The sequence below is a fragment of the Salmo salar genome, chromosome ssa15 (assembly GCF_905237065.1).
Source record: "Salmo salar chromosome ssa15, Ssal_v3.1, whole genome shotgun sequence".
NCBI lineage: Eukaryota > Metazoa > Chordata > Actinopteri > Salmoniformes > Salmonidae > Salmo > Salmo salar.
In genome coordinates this window covers 4,565,000-4,579,721 of record NC_059456.1, presented here as the reverse complement: position 1 = coordinate 4,579,721, position 14,722 = coordinate 4,565,000, and the positions used below count along the sequence as shown (strand labels likewise).

Below are 14,722 nucleotides of genomic sequence, written 5' to 3'. Positions count from 1 at the left end.
GGATAACCCAGATGTGTTGGTACTAACTGTATAACCCAGGTGTGGGTACTAACCGTATAACCCAGGTGTGGGTACTAACCGTATAACCCAGGTGTGTGTACTAACCGTATAACCCAGGTGTGTGTACTAACCGTATAACCCAGGTGTGTGTACTAACCGTATAACCCAGGTGTGGGTACTAACCGTATAACCCAGGTGTGGGTACTAACCGTATAACCCAGGTGTGTGTACTAACCGTATAACCCAGGTGTGTGTACTAACCTTGTAGACCAGGTGTGTGTACTAACTGTATAACCCAGGTGTGGGTACTAACCGTATAACCCAGGTGTGTGTACTAACCGTATAACCCAGGTGTGTGTACTAACCGTATAACCCAGGTGTGTGTACTAACCGTATAACCCAGGTGTGTGTACTAACCGTATAACCCAGGTGTGGGTACTAACCGTATAACCCAGGTGTGGGTACTAACCGTATAACCCAGGTGTGTGGGTACTAACCGTATAACCCAGGTGTGAGTACTAACCGTATAACCCAGGTGTGGGTACTAACCGTATAACCCAGGTGTGTGTACTAACCGTATAACCCAGATGTGTTGGTACTAACTGTATAACCCAGGTGTGGGTACTAACCGTATAACCCAGGTGTGTGTACTAACCGTATAACCCAGGTGTGTGTACTAACCGTATAACCCAGGTGTGTGTACTAACCGTATAACCCATGTGTGGGTACTAACCGTATAACCCAGGTGTGGGTACTAACCGTATAACCCAGGTGTGTGTACTAACCGTATAACCCAGGTGTGTGTACTAACCTTGTAGACCAGGTGTGTGTACTAACTGTATAACCCAGGTGTGAGTACTAACCCTATAACCCAGGTGTGTGTACTAACTGTATAACCCAGGTGTGTGGGTACTAACCATATAACCCAGGTGTGTGTACTAACCGTATAACCCAGGTGTGTGTACTAACCGTATAACCCAGGTGTGTGTACTAACCGTATAACCCAGGTGTGTGTACTAACCGTATAACCCAGGTGTGTGTACTAACTGTATAACCCAGGTATGTGTACTAACCGTATAACCCAGGTGTGTGTACTAACCGTATAACCCAGGTGTGTGTACTAACCGTATAACCCGTATAACCCAGGTGTGTGTACTAACCGTATAACCCAGGTGTGTGTACTAACCCAGGTGTGGGTACTAACAGTATAACCCAGGTGTGTGGGTACTAACTGTATAACCCAGGTGTGTGTACTAACCGTATAACCCAGGTGTGGGTACTAACCGTATAACCCAGGTGTGGGTACTAACCGTATAACCCAGGTGTATGTACTAACCGTATAACCCAGGTGTGGGTACTAACCGTATAACCCAGGTGTGTGTACTAACCATATAACCCAGGTGTGGGTACTAACCGTATAACCCAGGTGTGGGTACTAACCGTATAACCCAGGTGTGGGTACTAACCGTATAACCCAGGTGTGGGTACTAACCGTATAACCCAGGTGTGGGTACTAACCGTATAACCCAGGTGTGTGTACTAACTGTATAACCCAGGTGTGTGTACTAACTGTATAACCCAGGTGTGTGTACTAACCGTATAACCCAGGTGTGGGTACTAACCATATAACCCAGGTGTGTGTACTAACTGTATAACCCAGGTGTGGGTACTAACCGTATAACCCAGGTGTGTGTACTAACCGTATAACCCAGGTGTGTGGGTACCAAACGTGTAACCCAGGTGTGTGTACTAACTGTATAACCCAGGTGTGTGTACTAACCGTATAACCCAGGTGTGTGGGTACTAACCGTATAACCCAGGTGTGTGTACTAACCGTATAACCCAGGTGTGGGTACTAACTGTATAACCCAGGTGTGGGTACTAACTGTATAACCCAGGTGTGGGTACTAACCGTATAACCCAGGTGTGGGTACTAACCGTATAACCCAGGTGTGTGTACTAACCGTATAACCCAGGTGTGTGTACTAACTGTATAACCCAGGTGTGGGTACTAACCGTATAACCCAGGTGTGTGTACTAACTGTATAACCCAGGTGTGTGTACTAACCGTATAACCCAGGTGTGGGTACTAACTGTATAACCCAGGTGTGGCTACTAACCGTATAACCCAGGTGTGGGTACTAACCATATAACCCAGGTGTGTGTACTAACCGTATAACCCAGGTGTGTGTACTAACTGTATAACCCAGGTGTGGGTACTAACCGTATAACCCAGGTGTGTGTACTAACCGTATAACCCAGATGTGTTGGTACTAACTGTATAACCCAGGTGTGGGTACTAACCGTATAACCCAGGTGTGTGTACTAACTGTATAACCCAGGTGTGTGGGTACTAACCGTATAACCCAGGTGTGTGTACTAACCGTATAACCCAGGTGTGTGTACTAACCGTATACCCAGGTGTGTGTAGTAACCGTATAACCCAGGTGTGTGTACTAACTGTATAACCCAGGTATGTGTACTAACCGTATAACCCAGGTGTGTGTACTAACCGTATAACCCAGGTGTGGGTACTAACCGTAAAACCCAGGTGTGTGTACTAACCGTATAACCCAGGTGTGGGTACTAACCGTATAACCCAGGTGTGGGTACTAACCGTATAACCCAGGTGTGTGTACTAACCGTATAACCCAGGTGTGTGTACTAACCGTATAACCCAGGTGTGTGTACTAACCGTATAACCCAGGTGTGTTGGTACTAACTGTATAACCCAGGTGTGGGTACTAACCGTATAACCCAGGTGTGGGTACTAACCGTATAACCCAGGTGTGGGTACTAACCGTATAACCCAGGTGTGGGTACTAACCGTATAACCCAGGTGTGGGTACTAACCGTATAACCCAGGTGTGTGTACTAACCGTATAACCCAGGTGTGTGTACTAACCGTATAACCCAGATGTGTTGGTAGTAACTGTATAACCCAGGTGTGGGTACTAACCGTATAACCCAGGTGTGGGTACTAACCGTATAACCCAGGTGTGTGTACTAACCGTATAACCCAGGTGTGTGTACTAACCGTATAAGCCAGGTGTGTGTACTAACCGAATAACCCAGGTGTGGGTACTAACCGTATAACCCAGGTGTGGGTACTAACCGTATAACCCAGGTGTGGGTACTAACCGTATAACCCAGGTATGTGTACTAACCTTGTAGACCAGGTGTGTGTACTAACTGTATAACCCAGGTGTGGGTACTAACCGTATAACCCAGGTGTGGGTACTAACCGTATAACCCAGGTGTGTGTACTAACCGTATAACCCAGGTGTGTGTACTAACCGTATAACCCAGGTGTGGGTACTAACCGTATAACCCAGGAGTGTGTACTAACCGTATAACCCAGGTGTGTGTACTAACCGTATAACCCAGGTGTGTGTACTAACCGTATAACCCAGGTTTGTGTGTACTAACCTTGTAGACCAGGTGTGTGTACTAACCGTATAACCCAGGTGTGTGTACTAACCGTATAACCCAGGTGTGGGTACTAACTGTATAACCCAGGTGTGTGGGTACTAACCGTATAACCCAGGTGTGTGTACTAACCGTATAACCCAGGTGTGTGTACTAACCGTATAACCCAGGTGTGTTGGTACTAACTGTATAACCCAGGTGTGGGTACTAACCGTATAACCCAGGTGTGGGTACTAACCGTATAACCCAGGTGTGTGTACTAACCGTCTAACCCAGGTGTGGGTACTAACCGTATAACCCAGGTGTGGGTACTAACCGTATAACCCTGGTGTGGGTACTAACCGTATAACCCAGGTGTGTGTACTAACCGTATAACCCAGGTGTGTGTACTAACCGGATAACCCAGATGTGTTGGTACTAACTGTATAACCCAGGTGTGGGTACTAACCGTATAACCCAGGTGTGGGTACTAACCGTATAACCCAGGTGTGTGTACTAACCGTATAACCCAGGTGTGTGTACTAACCGTATAACCCAGGTGTGTGTACTAACCCTATAACCCAGGTGTGGGTACTAACCGTATAACCCAGGTGTGGGTACTAACCTTGTAGACCAGGTGTGTGTACTAACTGTATAACCCAGGTGTGGGTACTAACCGTATAACCCAGGTGTGTGTACTAACCGTATAACCCAGGTGTGTGTACTAACCGTATAACCCAGGTGTGTGTACTAACCGTATAACCCAGGTGTGTGTACTAACCGTATAACCCAGGTGTGGGTACTAACCGTATAACCCAGGTGTGGGTACTAACCGTATAACCCAGGTGTGTGGGTACTAACCGTATAACCCAGGTGTGAGTACTAACCGTATAACCCAGGTGTGGGTACTAACCGTATAACCCAGGTGTGTGTACTAACCGTATAACCCAGATGTGTTGGTACTAACTGTATAACCCAGGTGTGGGTACTAACCGTATAACCCAGGTGTGTGTACTAACCGTATAACCCAGGTGTGTGTACTAACCGTATAACCCAGGTGTGTGTACTAACCGTATAACCCAGGTGTGGGTACTAACCGTATAACCCAGGTGTGGGTACTAACCGTATAACCCAGGTGTGTGTACTAACCGTATAACCCAGGTGTGTGTACTAACCTTGTAGACCAGGTGTGTGTACTAACTGTATAACCCAGGTGTGGGTACTAACCCTATAACCCAGGTGTGTGTACTAACCGTATAACCCAGGTGTGGGTACTAACCGTATAACCCAGGTGTGTGTACTAACTGTATAACCCAGGTGTGTGGGTACTAACCGTATAACCCAGGTGTGTGTACTAACCGTATAACCCAGGTGTGTGTACTAACCGTATAACCCAGGTGTGTGTACTAACCGTATAACCCAGGTGTGTGTACTAACCGTATAACCCAGGTGTGTGTACTAACTGTATAACCCAGGTATGTGTACTAACCGTATAACCCAGGTGTGTGTACTAACCGTATAACCCAGGTGTGTGTACATTTACATTTACATTTTAGTCATTTAGCAGACGCTCTTATCCAGAGCGACTTACAAATTGGTGCATTCACCTATAATATCCAGTGGAACAACCACTTTACAATAGTGCATCTAAATCTTTTAAGGGGGGGGTTAGAAGGATTACTTTATCCTATCCCAGGTATTCCTTGAAGAGGTGGGGTTTCAGGTGTCTCCGGAAGGTGGTGATTGACTCCGCTGTCCTGGCGTCGTGAGGGAGCTTGTTCCACCATTGGGGTGCCAGAGCAGCGAACAGTTTTGACTGGGCTGAGCGGGAACTGTGCTTCCTCAGAGGTAGGGAGGCGAGCAGGCCAGAGGTGGATGAACGGAGTGCCCTTGTTTGGGTGTAGGGCCTGATCAGAGCCTGAAGGTACGGAGGTGCCGTTCCCCTCACAGCTCCGTAGGCAAGCACCATGGTCTTGTAGCGGATGCGAGCTTCGACTGGAAGCCAGTGGAGAGAGCGGAGGAGCGGGGTGACGTGAGAGAACTTGGGAAGGTTGAACTAACCGTGTGTACTAACCGTATAACCCGTATAACCCAGGTGTGTGTACTAACCGTATAACCCAGGTGTGTGTACTAACCCAGGTGTGTGTACTAACCGTATAACCCAGGTGTGGGTACTAACTGTATAACCCAGGTGTGTGGGTACTAACCGTATAACCCAGGTGTGTGTACTAACTGTATAACCCAGGTGTGTGCGTACTAACCCTATAACCCAGGTGTGGGTACTAACCATATAACCCAGGTGTGGGTACTAACCGTATAACCCAGGTGTGGGTACTAACCGTATAACCCAGGTGTGGGTACTAACCGTATAACCCAGGTGTGTGTACTAACCGTATAAAACAGGTGTGGTTACTACACGTATAACCCAGGTGTGTGTACTAACCGTATAACCCAGGTGTGTGTACTAACCGTATAACCCAGGTGTGTTGGTACTAACTGTATAACCCAGGTGTGGGTACTAACCGTATAACCCAGGTGTGGGTACTAACCGTATAACCCAGGTGTGTGTACTAACCGTCTAACCCAGGTGTGGGTACTAACCGTATAACCCAGGTGTGGGTACTAACCGTATAACCCTGGTGTGGGTACTAACCGTATAACCCAGGTGTGTGTACTAACCGTATAACCCAGGTGTGTGTACTAACCGGATAACCCAGATGTGTTGGTACTAACTGTATAACCCAGGTGTGGGTACTAACCGTATAACCCAGGTGTGGGTACTAACCGTATAACCCAGGTGTGTGTACTAACCGTATAACCCAGGTGTGTGTACTAACCGTATAACCCAGGTGTGTGTACTAACCGTATAACCCAGGTGTGGGTACTAACCGTATAACCCAGGTGTGGGTACTAACTGTATAACCCAGGTGTGTGTACTAACCGTATAACCCAGGTGTGTGTACTAACCTTGTAGACCAGGTGTGTGTACTAACTGTATAACCCAGGTGTGGGTACTAACCGTATAACCCAGGTGTGTGTACTAACCGTATAACCCAGGTGTGTGTACTAACCGTATAACCCAGGTGTGTGTACTAACCGTATAACCCAGGTGTGTGTACTAACCGTATAACCCAGGTGTGGGTACTAACCGTATAACCCAGGTGTGGGTACTAACCGTATAACCCAGGTGTGTGGGTACTAACCGTATAACCCAGGTGTGAGTACTAACCGTATAACCCAGGTGTGGGTACTAACCGTATAACCCAGGTGTGTGTACTAACCGTATAACCCAGATGTGTTGGTACTAACTGTATAACCCAGGTGTGGGTACTAACCGTATAACCCAGGTGTGTGTACTAACCGTATAACCCAGGTGTGTGTACTAACCGTATAACCCAGGTGTGTGTACTAACCGTATAACCCATGTGTGGGTACTAACCGTATAACCCAGGTGTGGGTACTAACCGTATAACCCAGGTGTGTGTACTAACCGTATAACCCAGGTGTGTGTACTAACCTTGTAGACCAGGTGTGTGTACTAACTGTATAACCCAGGTGTGGGTACTAACCCTATAACCCAGGTGTGTGTACTAACTGTATAACCCAGGTGTGTGGGTACTAACCATATAACCCAGGTGTGTGTACTAACCGTATAACCCAGGTGTGTGTACTAACCGTATAACCCAGGTGTGTGTACTAACCGTATAACCCAGGTGTGTGTACTAACCGTATAACCCAGGTGTGTGTACTAACTGTATAACCCAGGTATGTGTACTAACCGTATAACCCAGGTGTGTGTACTAACCGTATAACCCAGGTGTGTGTACTAACCGTATAACCCGTATAACCCAGGTGTGTGTACTAACCGTATAACCCAGGTGTGTGTACTAACCCAGGTGTGGGTACTAACAGTATAACCCAGGTGTGTGGGTACTAACTGTATAACCCAGGTGTGTGTACTAACCGTATAACCCAGGTGTGGGTACTAACCGTATAACCCAGGTGTGGGTACTAACCGTATAACCCAGGTGTATGTACTAACCGTATAACCCAGGTGTGGGTACTAACCGTATAACCCAGGTGTGTGTACTAACCATATAACCCAGGTGTGGGTACTAACCGTATAACCCAGGTGTGGGTACTAACCGTATAACCCAGGTGTGGGTACTAACCGTATAACCCAGGTGTGGGTACTAACCGTATAACCCAGGTGTGGGTACTAACCGTATAACCCAGGTGTGTGTACTAACTGTATAACCCAGGTGTGTGTACTAACTGTATAACCCAGGTGTGTGTACTAACCGTATAACCCAGGTGTGGGTACTAACCATATAACCCAGGTGTGTGTACTAACTGTATAACCCAGGTGTGGGTACTAACCGTATAACCCAGGTGTGTGTACTAACCGTATAACCCAGGTGTGTGGGTACCAAACGTGTAACCCAGGTGTGTGTACTAACTGTATAACCCAGGTGTGTGTACTAACCGTATAACCCAGGTGTGTGGGTACTAACCGTATAACCCAGGTGTGTGTACTAACCGTATAACCCAGGTGTGGGTACTAACTGTATAACCCAGGTGTGGGTACTAACTGTATAACCCAGGTGTGGGTACTAACCGTATAACCCAGGTGTGGGTACTAACCGTATAACCCAGGTGTGTGTACTAACCGTATAACCCAGGTGTGTGTACTAACTGTATAACCCAGGTGTGGGTACTAACCGTATAACCCAGGTGTGTGTACTAACTGTATAACCCAGGTGTGTGTACTAACCGTATAACCCAGGTGTGGGTACTAACTGTATAACCCAGGTGTGGCTACTAACCGTATAACCCAGGTGTGGGTACTAACCATATAACCCAGGTGTGTGTACTAACCGTATAACCCAGGTGTGTGTACTAACTGTATAACCCAGGTGTGGGTACTAACCGTATAACCCAGGTGTGTGTACTAACCGTATAACCCAGATGTGTTGGTACTAACTGTATAACCCAGGTGTGGGTACTAACCGTATAGCCCAGGTGTGTGTACTAACCGTATAACCCAGGTGTGGGTACTAACCGTATAACCCAGGTGTGGGTACTAACCGTATAACCCAGGTGGGTGCGTCTGATGACACTAGTAGTTTTTTCAGGAACCTCCATGGACAGTAGGGCCTCTGGGTCTCTCCTGGGTCCGTCGCCCCCGACGCCCAACACAACCACCTGTACCACCGCCGTCGTCATGGAGAAGCCGTCGGTAACGGTGAAGGTGATGGCATCCTCGTCGGTGGAGAGGCCAGAGTGTTCATACTGCAAAACGTTACGGGTCACGTCACTGAAGGAGAACGTGTCACCTGGAGGGACAAAGGAGTTGAATCATATCGTTAAATAAATAAAACTGTTATGTTATTCTTACTGGTCTAACTATCTACTGGTCTAACTAGCTACTGGTCTAGCTATCTACTGTTACTGGTCTAACTGTCTACTGGTCTAACTATCTACTGTTACTGGTCTAACTATCTACTGTTACTGGTCTAACTATCTACTGGTCTAAATATCTACTGTTACTGGTCTAACTATCTACTGGTCTAACTATCTACTGGTCTAGCTATCTACTGTTACTGGTCTAACTGTCTACTGGTCTAACTATCTACTGGTCTAACTATCTACTGTTACTGGTCTAACTATCTACTGGTCTAACTATCTACTGGTCTAACTACCTACTGGTCTAAATATCTACTGGTCTAAATATCTACTGTTACTGGTCTAACTACCTACTGTTACTGGTCTAACTATCTACTGGTCTAACTATCTACTGGTCTACCTATCCACTGTTACTGGTCTAACTATCTACTGGTCTAACTATCTACTGGTCTAACTATCTCCTGTTACTGGTCTAGCTATCTACTGTTACTGGTCTAACTACCTACTGGTCTAACTACCTACTGGTCTAGCTATCTACTGGTCTAACTATCTACTGTTACTGGTCTAACTATCTACTGGTCTAACTATCTACTGGTCTAACTATCTACTGTTACTGGTCTAACTATCTACTGGTCTAACTATCTACTGGTCTAACTATCTACTGTTACTGGTCTAACTATCTACTGGTCTAACTATCTACTGTTCTAACTATCTACTGTTACTGGTCTAACTACCTACTGGTCTAACTACCTACTGGTCTAACTATCTACTGTTACTGGTCTAACTATCTACTTTTACTGGTCTAACTATCTACTGGTCTAACTATCTACTGGTCTAACTATCTACTGTTACTGGTCTAAATATCTACTGGTCTAACTATCTACTATTACTGGTCTAACTATCTACTGGTCTAACTATCTACTATTACTGGTCTAACTATCTACTGTTACTGGTCTAACTACCTACTGGTCTAACTATCTACTGTTCTAACTATCTACTGGTCTAACTATCTACTGTTACTGGTCTAACTATCTACTGGTCTAACTATCTACTGGTCTAACTATCTACTGGTCTAACTATCTACTGGTCTAACTATCTACTGTTACTGGTCTAAATATCTACTGGTCTAACTATCTACTATTACTGGTCTAACTATCTACTGGTCTAACTATCTACTATTACTGGTCTAACTATCTACTGTTACTGGTCTAACTACCTACTGGTCTAACTATCTACTGTTCTAACTATCTACTGGTCTAACTATCTACTGTTACTGGTCTAACTATCTACTGGTCTAACTATCTACTGGTCTAACTATCTACTGGTCTAACTATCTACTGTTACTGGTCTAACTATCTACTGTTACTTGTCTAACTATCTACTGGTCTAACGATCTACTGGTCTAACTATCTACTGGTCTAACTATCTACTGGTCTAACTACCTACTGGTCTAACTACCTACTGGTCTAACTATCTACTGTTACTGGTCCAACTACCTACTGGTCTAACTATCTACTGGTCTAACTACCTACTGGTCTAACTATCTACAGGTCTAAATATCTACTGTTACTGGTCTAACTATCTACTTTTAATGGTCTATCTACTGGTCTAACTATCTACTGGTCTAACTATCAACTGTTACTGGTCTAACTACCTACTGGTCTAACTATCTACTGGTCTAACTATCTATTGGTCTAACTATCTACTGTTACTGGTCTAACTATCTACTGGTCTAACTATCTACTGGTCTAACTATCTACTATTACTGGTCTAACTATCTACTGGTCTAACTATCTACTGGTCTAACTATCTACTGGTCTAACTATCTATTGGTCTAACTATCTACTGTTACTGGTCTAACTATCTACTGGTCTAACTATCTACTGGTCTAACTATCTACTGGTCTAACTACCTACTGGTCTAACTATCTACTGGTCTAAATATCTACTGTTACTGGTCTAACTATCTACTGGTCTAACTATCTACTGGTCTAACTATCTACTGTTACTGGTCTAACTATCTACTGTTCTAACTATCTACTGGTCTAACTATCTACTGTTACTTGTCTAACTATCTACTGGTCTAACTATCTACTGGTCTAACTATCTACTGTTACTGGTCTAACTATCTACTGGTCTAACTATCTACTGTTACTGGTCTAACTATCTACTGTTACTTGTCTAACTATCTACTGGTCTAACTACCTACTGGTCTAACTATCTACTGGTCTAACTATCTACTGGTCTAATTATCTACTGTTACTGGTCTAACTATCTACTGGTCTAACTATCTACTGGTCTAACTATCTACTGTTACTGGTCTAGCTATCTACTGTTACTGGTCTAACTATCTACTGGTCTAACTATCTACTGGTCTAACTATCTACTGGTCTAACTATCTACTGTTACTGGTCTAACTATCTACTGGTCTAACTAACTACTGTTACTGGTCTAACTATCTACTGTTACTTGTCTAACTATCTACTGGTCTAACTATCTACTGGTCTAACTATCTACTGTTACTGGTCTAACTATCTACTGGTCTAACTATCTACTGTTACTGGTCTAACTATCTACTGTTACTTGTCTAACTATCTACTGGTCTAACTACCTACTGGTCTAACTATCTACTGGTCTAACTATCTACTGGTCTAATTATCTACTGTTACTGGTCTAACTATCTACTGGTCTAACTATCTACTGGTCTAACTATCTACTGTTACTGGTCTAGCTATCTACTGTTACTGGTCTAACTATCTACTAGTCTAACTATCTACTGGTCTAACTATCTACTGGTCTAACTATCTGCTGGTCTAACTACCTACTGGTCTAATTATCTACTGGTCTAACTATCTACTGGTCTAACGATCTATTGGTCTAACTATCTACTGGTCTAACTATCTACTGTTACTGGTCTAACTATCTACTGGTCTAACTACCTACTGGTCTAACTATCTACTGGTCTAACTATCTACTGGTCTAACTATCTACTGGTCTAACTATCTACTGTTTGTGGTCTAACTATCTACTGGTCTAACTATCTACTGGTCTAACTATCTACTGTTACTGGTCTAACTATCTACTGTTACTGGTCTAACTATCTACTGGTCTAACTACCTACTGGTCTAACTACCTACTGGTCTAACTATCTACTGGTCTAACTATCGACTGGTCTAACTATCTACTGTTACTGGTCTAGCTATCTACTGTTACTGGTCTAACTACCTACTGGTCTAACTACCTACTGGTCTAACTATCTACTGGTCTAACTATCTACTGGTCTAACTATCTACTGTTACTGGCCTAACTATCTACTGGTCTAACTATCTACTGGTCTAACGAACTACTGTTACTGGTCTAGCTATCTACTGTTACTGGTCTAACTACCTACTGGTCTAACTACCTACTGGTCTAACTATCTACTGTTACTGGTCTAGCTATCTACTGTTACTGGTCTAGCTATCTACTGTTAGTGGTCTAACTATCTACTGTTACTGGTCTAACTACCTACTGTTACTGGTCTGACTACCTACTGTTACTGGTCTAACTACCTACTGGTCTATCTACTGGTCTAACTATCTACTGGTCTAACTACCTACTGGTCTAACCATCTACTGTTACTGGTCTAACTATCTACTGGTCTAACTACCTACTGGTCTAGCTATCTACTGGTCTAACTATCTACCGGTCTAACTACCTACTGTTAGTGGTCTAACTATCTACTGTTAGTGGTCTAACTATCTACTGTTACTGGTCTAACTATCTATTGGTCTAACTACCTACTGGTCTAACTACCTACTGGTCTAACTATCTACTGTTACTGGTCTAACTATCTACTGGTCTAACTACCTACTGGTCTAACTACCTACTGGTCTAGCTATCTACTGGTCTAACTACCTACTGTTAGTGGTCTAACTATCTACTGTTACTGGTCTAACTATCTACTGGTCTAGCTATCTACTGGTCTAACTATCTACTGGTCTAACTACCTACTGGTCTAACTACCTACTGGTCTAACTATCTACTGGTCTAACTACCTACTGATCTAACTACCTACTGGTCTAACTACCTACTGTCACTGGTCTAGCAACCCCCCCCCAAACTATGTGGGAATTCAGACCATGTGCTACGCAAAGTCGCAAAGACATTCGGTGTCACTATGACTTCCAGTTGTTCTCTTTGTCTGTGTTGACTCTGCTTCTCACCATTCATCATCTCGGTCTGTGAGTCCAACTCCATCTTAAGCAGTGTTCCATGGACCGGTCCTTCCACCAGCTCAAACTCCAACTCATCAGGAGCTGTATCTGCATCAGTTACTGCCAGCTGCTGCCCACCTACACCAAGTATCGTAAGCGACATTGAGGATGAAAGCCATGTTGCATACCAACGTGTTTTGTATATCAACGGTAATGCATTATCATTTAGTGATACATGTATTATTATTATAGTATTATCATTTAGTGATACATGTATTATTATTATAGTATTATCATTTAGTGATACATGTATTATTATTATAGTATTATCATTTAGTGATACATGTATTATTATTATAGCATTATCATTTAGTGATACATGTATTATTTTGATAGTATTATCATTTAGTGATACATGTATTATTATTATAGCATTATCATTTAGTGATACATGTATTATTATTATAGTATTATCATTTAGTGATACATGTATTATTATTATAGCATTATCATTTAGTGATACATGTATTATTTTGATAGTATTATCATTTAGTTATACATGTATTATTTTGATAGTATTATCATTTAGTTATACATGTATTATTATTATAGTATTATCATTTAGTGATACATGTATTATTTTGATAGTATTATCATTTAGTGATACATGTATTATTTTGATAGTATTATCATTTAGTTATACATGTATTATTTTGATAGTATTATCATTTAGTGATACATGTATTATTTTGATAGTATTATCATTTAGTTATACATGTATTATTTTGATAGTATTATCATTTAGTTATACATGTATTATTTTGATAGTATTATCATTTAGTGATACATGTATTATTATTATAGTATTATCATTTAGTGATACATGTATTATTTTGATAGTATTATCATTTAGTGATACATGTATTATTTTGATAGTATTATCATTTAGTTATACATGTATTATTTTGATAGTATTATCATTTAGTGATACATGTATTATTTTGATAGTATTATCATTTAGTGATACATGTATTATTTTGATAGTATTATCATTTAGTTATACATGTATTATTATTATAGTATTATCATTTAGTGATACATGTATTATTATTATAGTATTATCATTTAGTGATACATGTATTATTTTGATAGTATTATCATTTAGTGATACATGTATTATTTTGATAGTATTATCATTTAGTTATACATGTATTATTTTGATAGTATTATCATTTAGTGAATCATGTATTATTTTGATAGTATTATCATTTAGTGATACATGTATTATTTTGATAGTATTATCATTTAGTGATACATGTATTATTATTATAGTATTATCATTTAGTTATACATGTATTATTTTATTTATTTGTTGTGTATTCTTTTTTTTCAGCTAAGAACAAATTTTATTTACAATGACAACCTGCTGCAGCAATATATATGACGCGATGCCAAATGTCCTGTAGCCAAAGGTGTGGGTGGAAGAGGGTCGTTAGTCTTACCTATGGGTGTTCGCCCACCCATGCTAACCTCCAGAACAGGGTCAAGGATCTGAAACACTGGAGGGTGCTGGTGGCTGGCCAACAGGTGGATGGAAAAGTCAATCTCTGGAGTGGTGTGTTCCCCGTCCGACACTGGAACACACACACACACACACACACACACACACACACACACACACACACACACACACACACACACACACACACACAC

General features: G+C 42.5%; 1 protein-coding gene across 4 annotated transcripts in view; it reads right to left on the bottom strand.

Annotated features, from left to right (window-relative positions):
- The window catches only part of LOC106570894 (extracellular matrix organizing protein FRAS1), a 364,444-nt gene that overhangs the window by 72,385 nt on the left and 277,337 nt on the right, over nt 1–14,722 (bottom strand). For all 4 annotated transcript variants that reach the window (XM_045695383.1, XM_045695380.1, XM_045695381.1 and 1 more), the window contains 3 exons: nt 14,512–14,643; nt 13,019–13,147; nt 8,497–8,744 (listed from right to left, as the gene is read on the bottom strand). In XM_045695383.1, the coding sequence (XP_045551339.1) occupies nt 8,497–8,744; nt 13,019–13,147; nt 14,512–14,643 (509 nt within the window). The remainder of the gene's footprint in view (nt 1–8,496; nt 8,745–13,018; nt 13,148–14,511; nt 14,644–14,722) is intronic.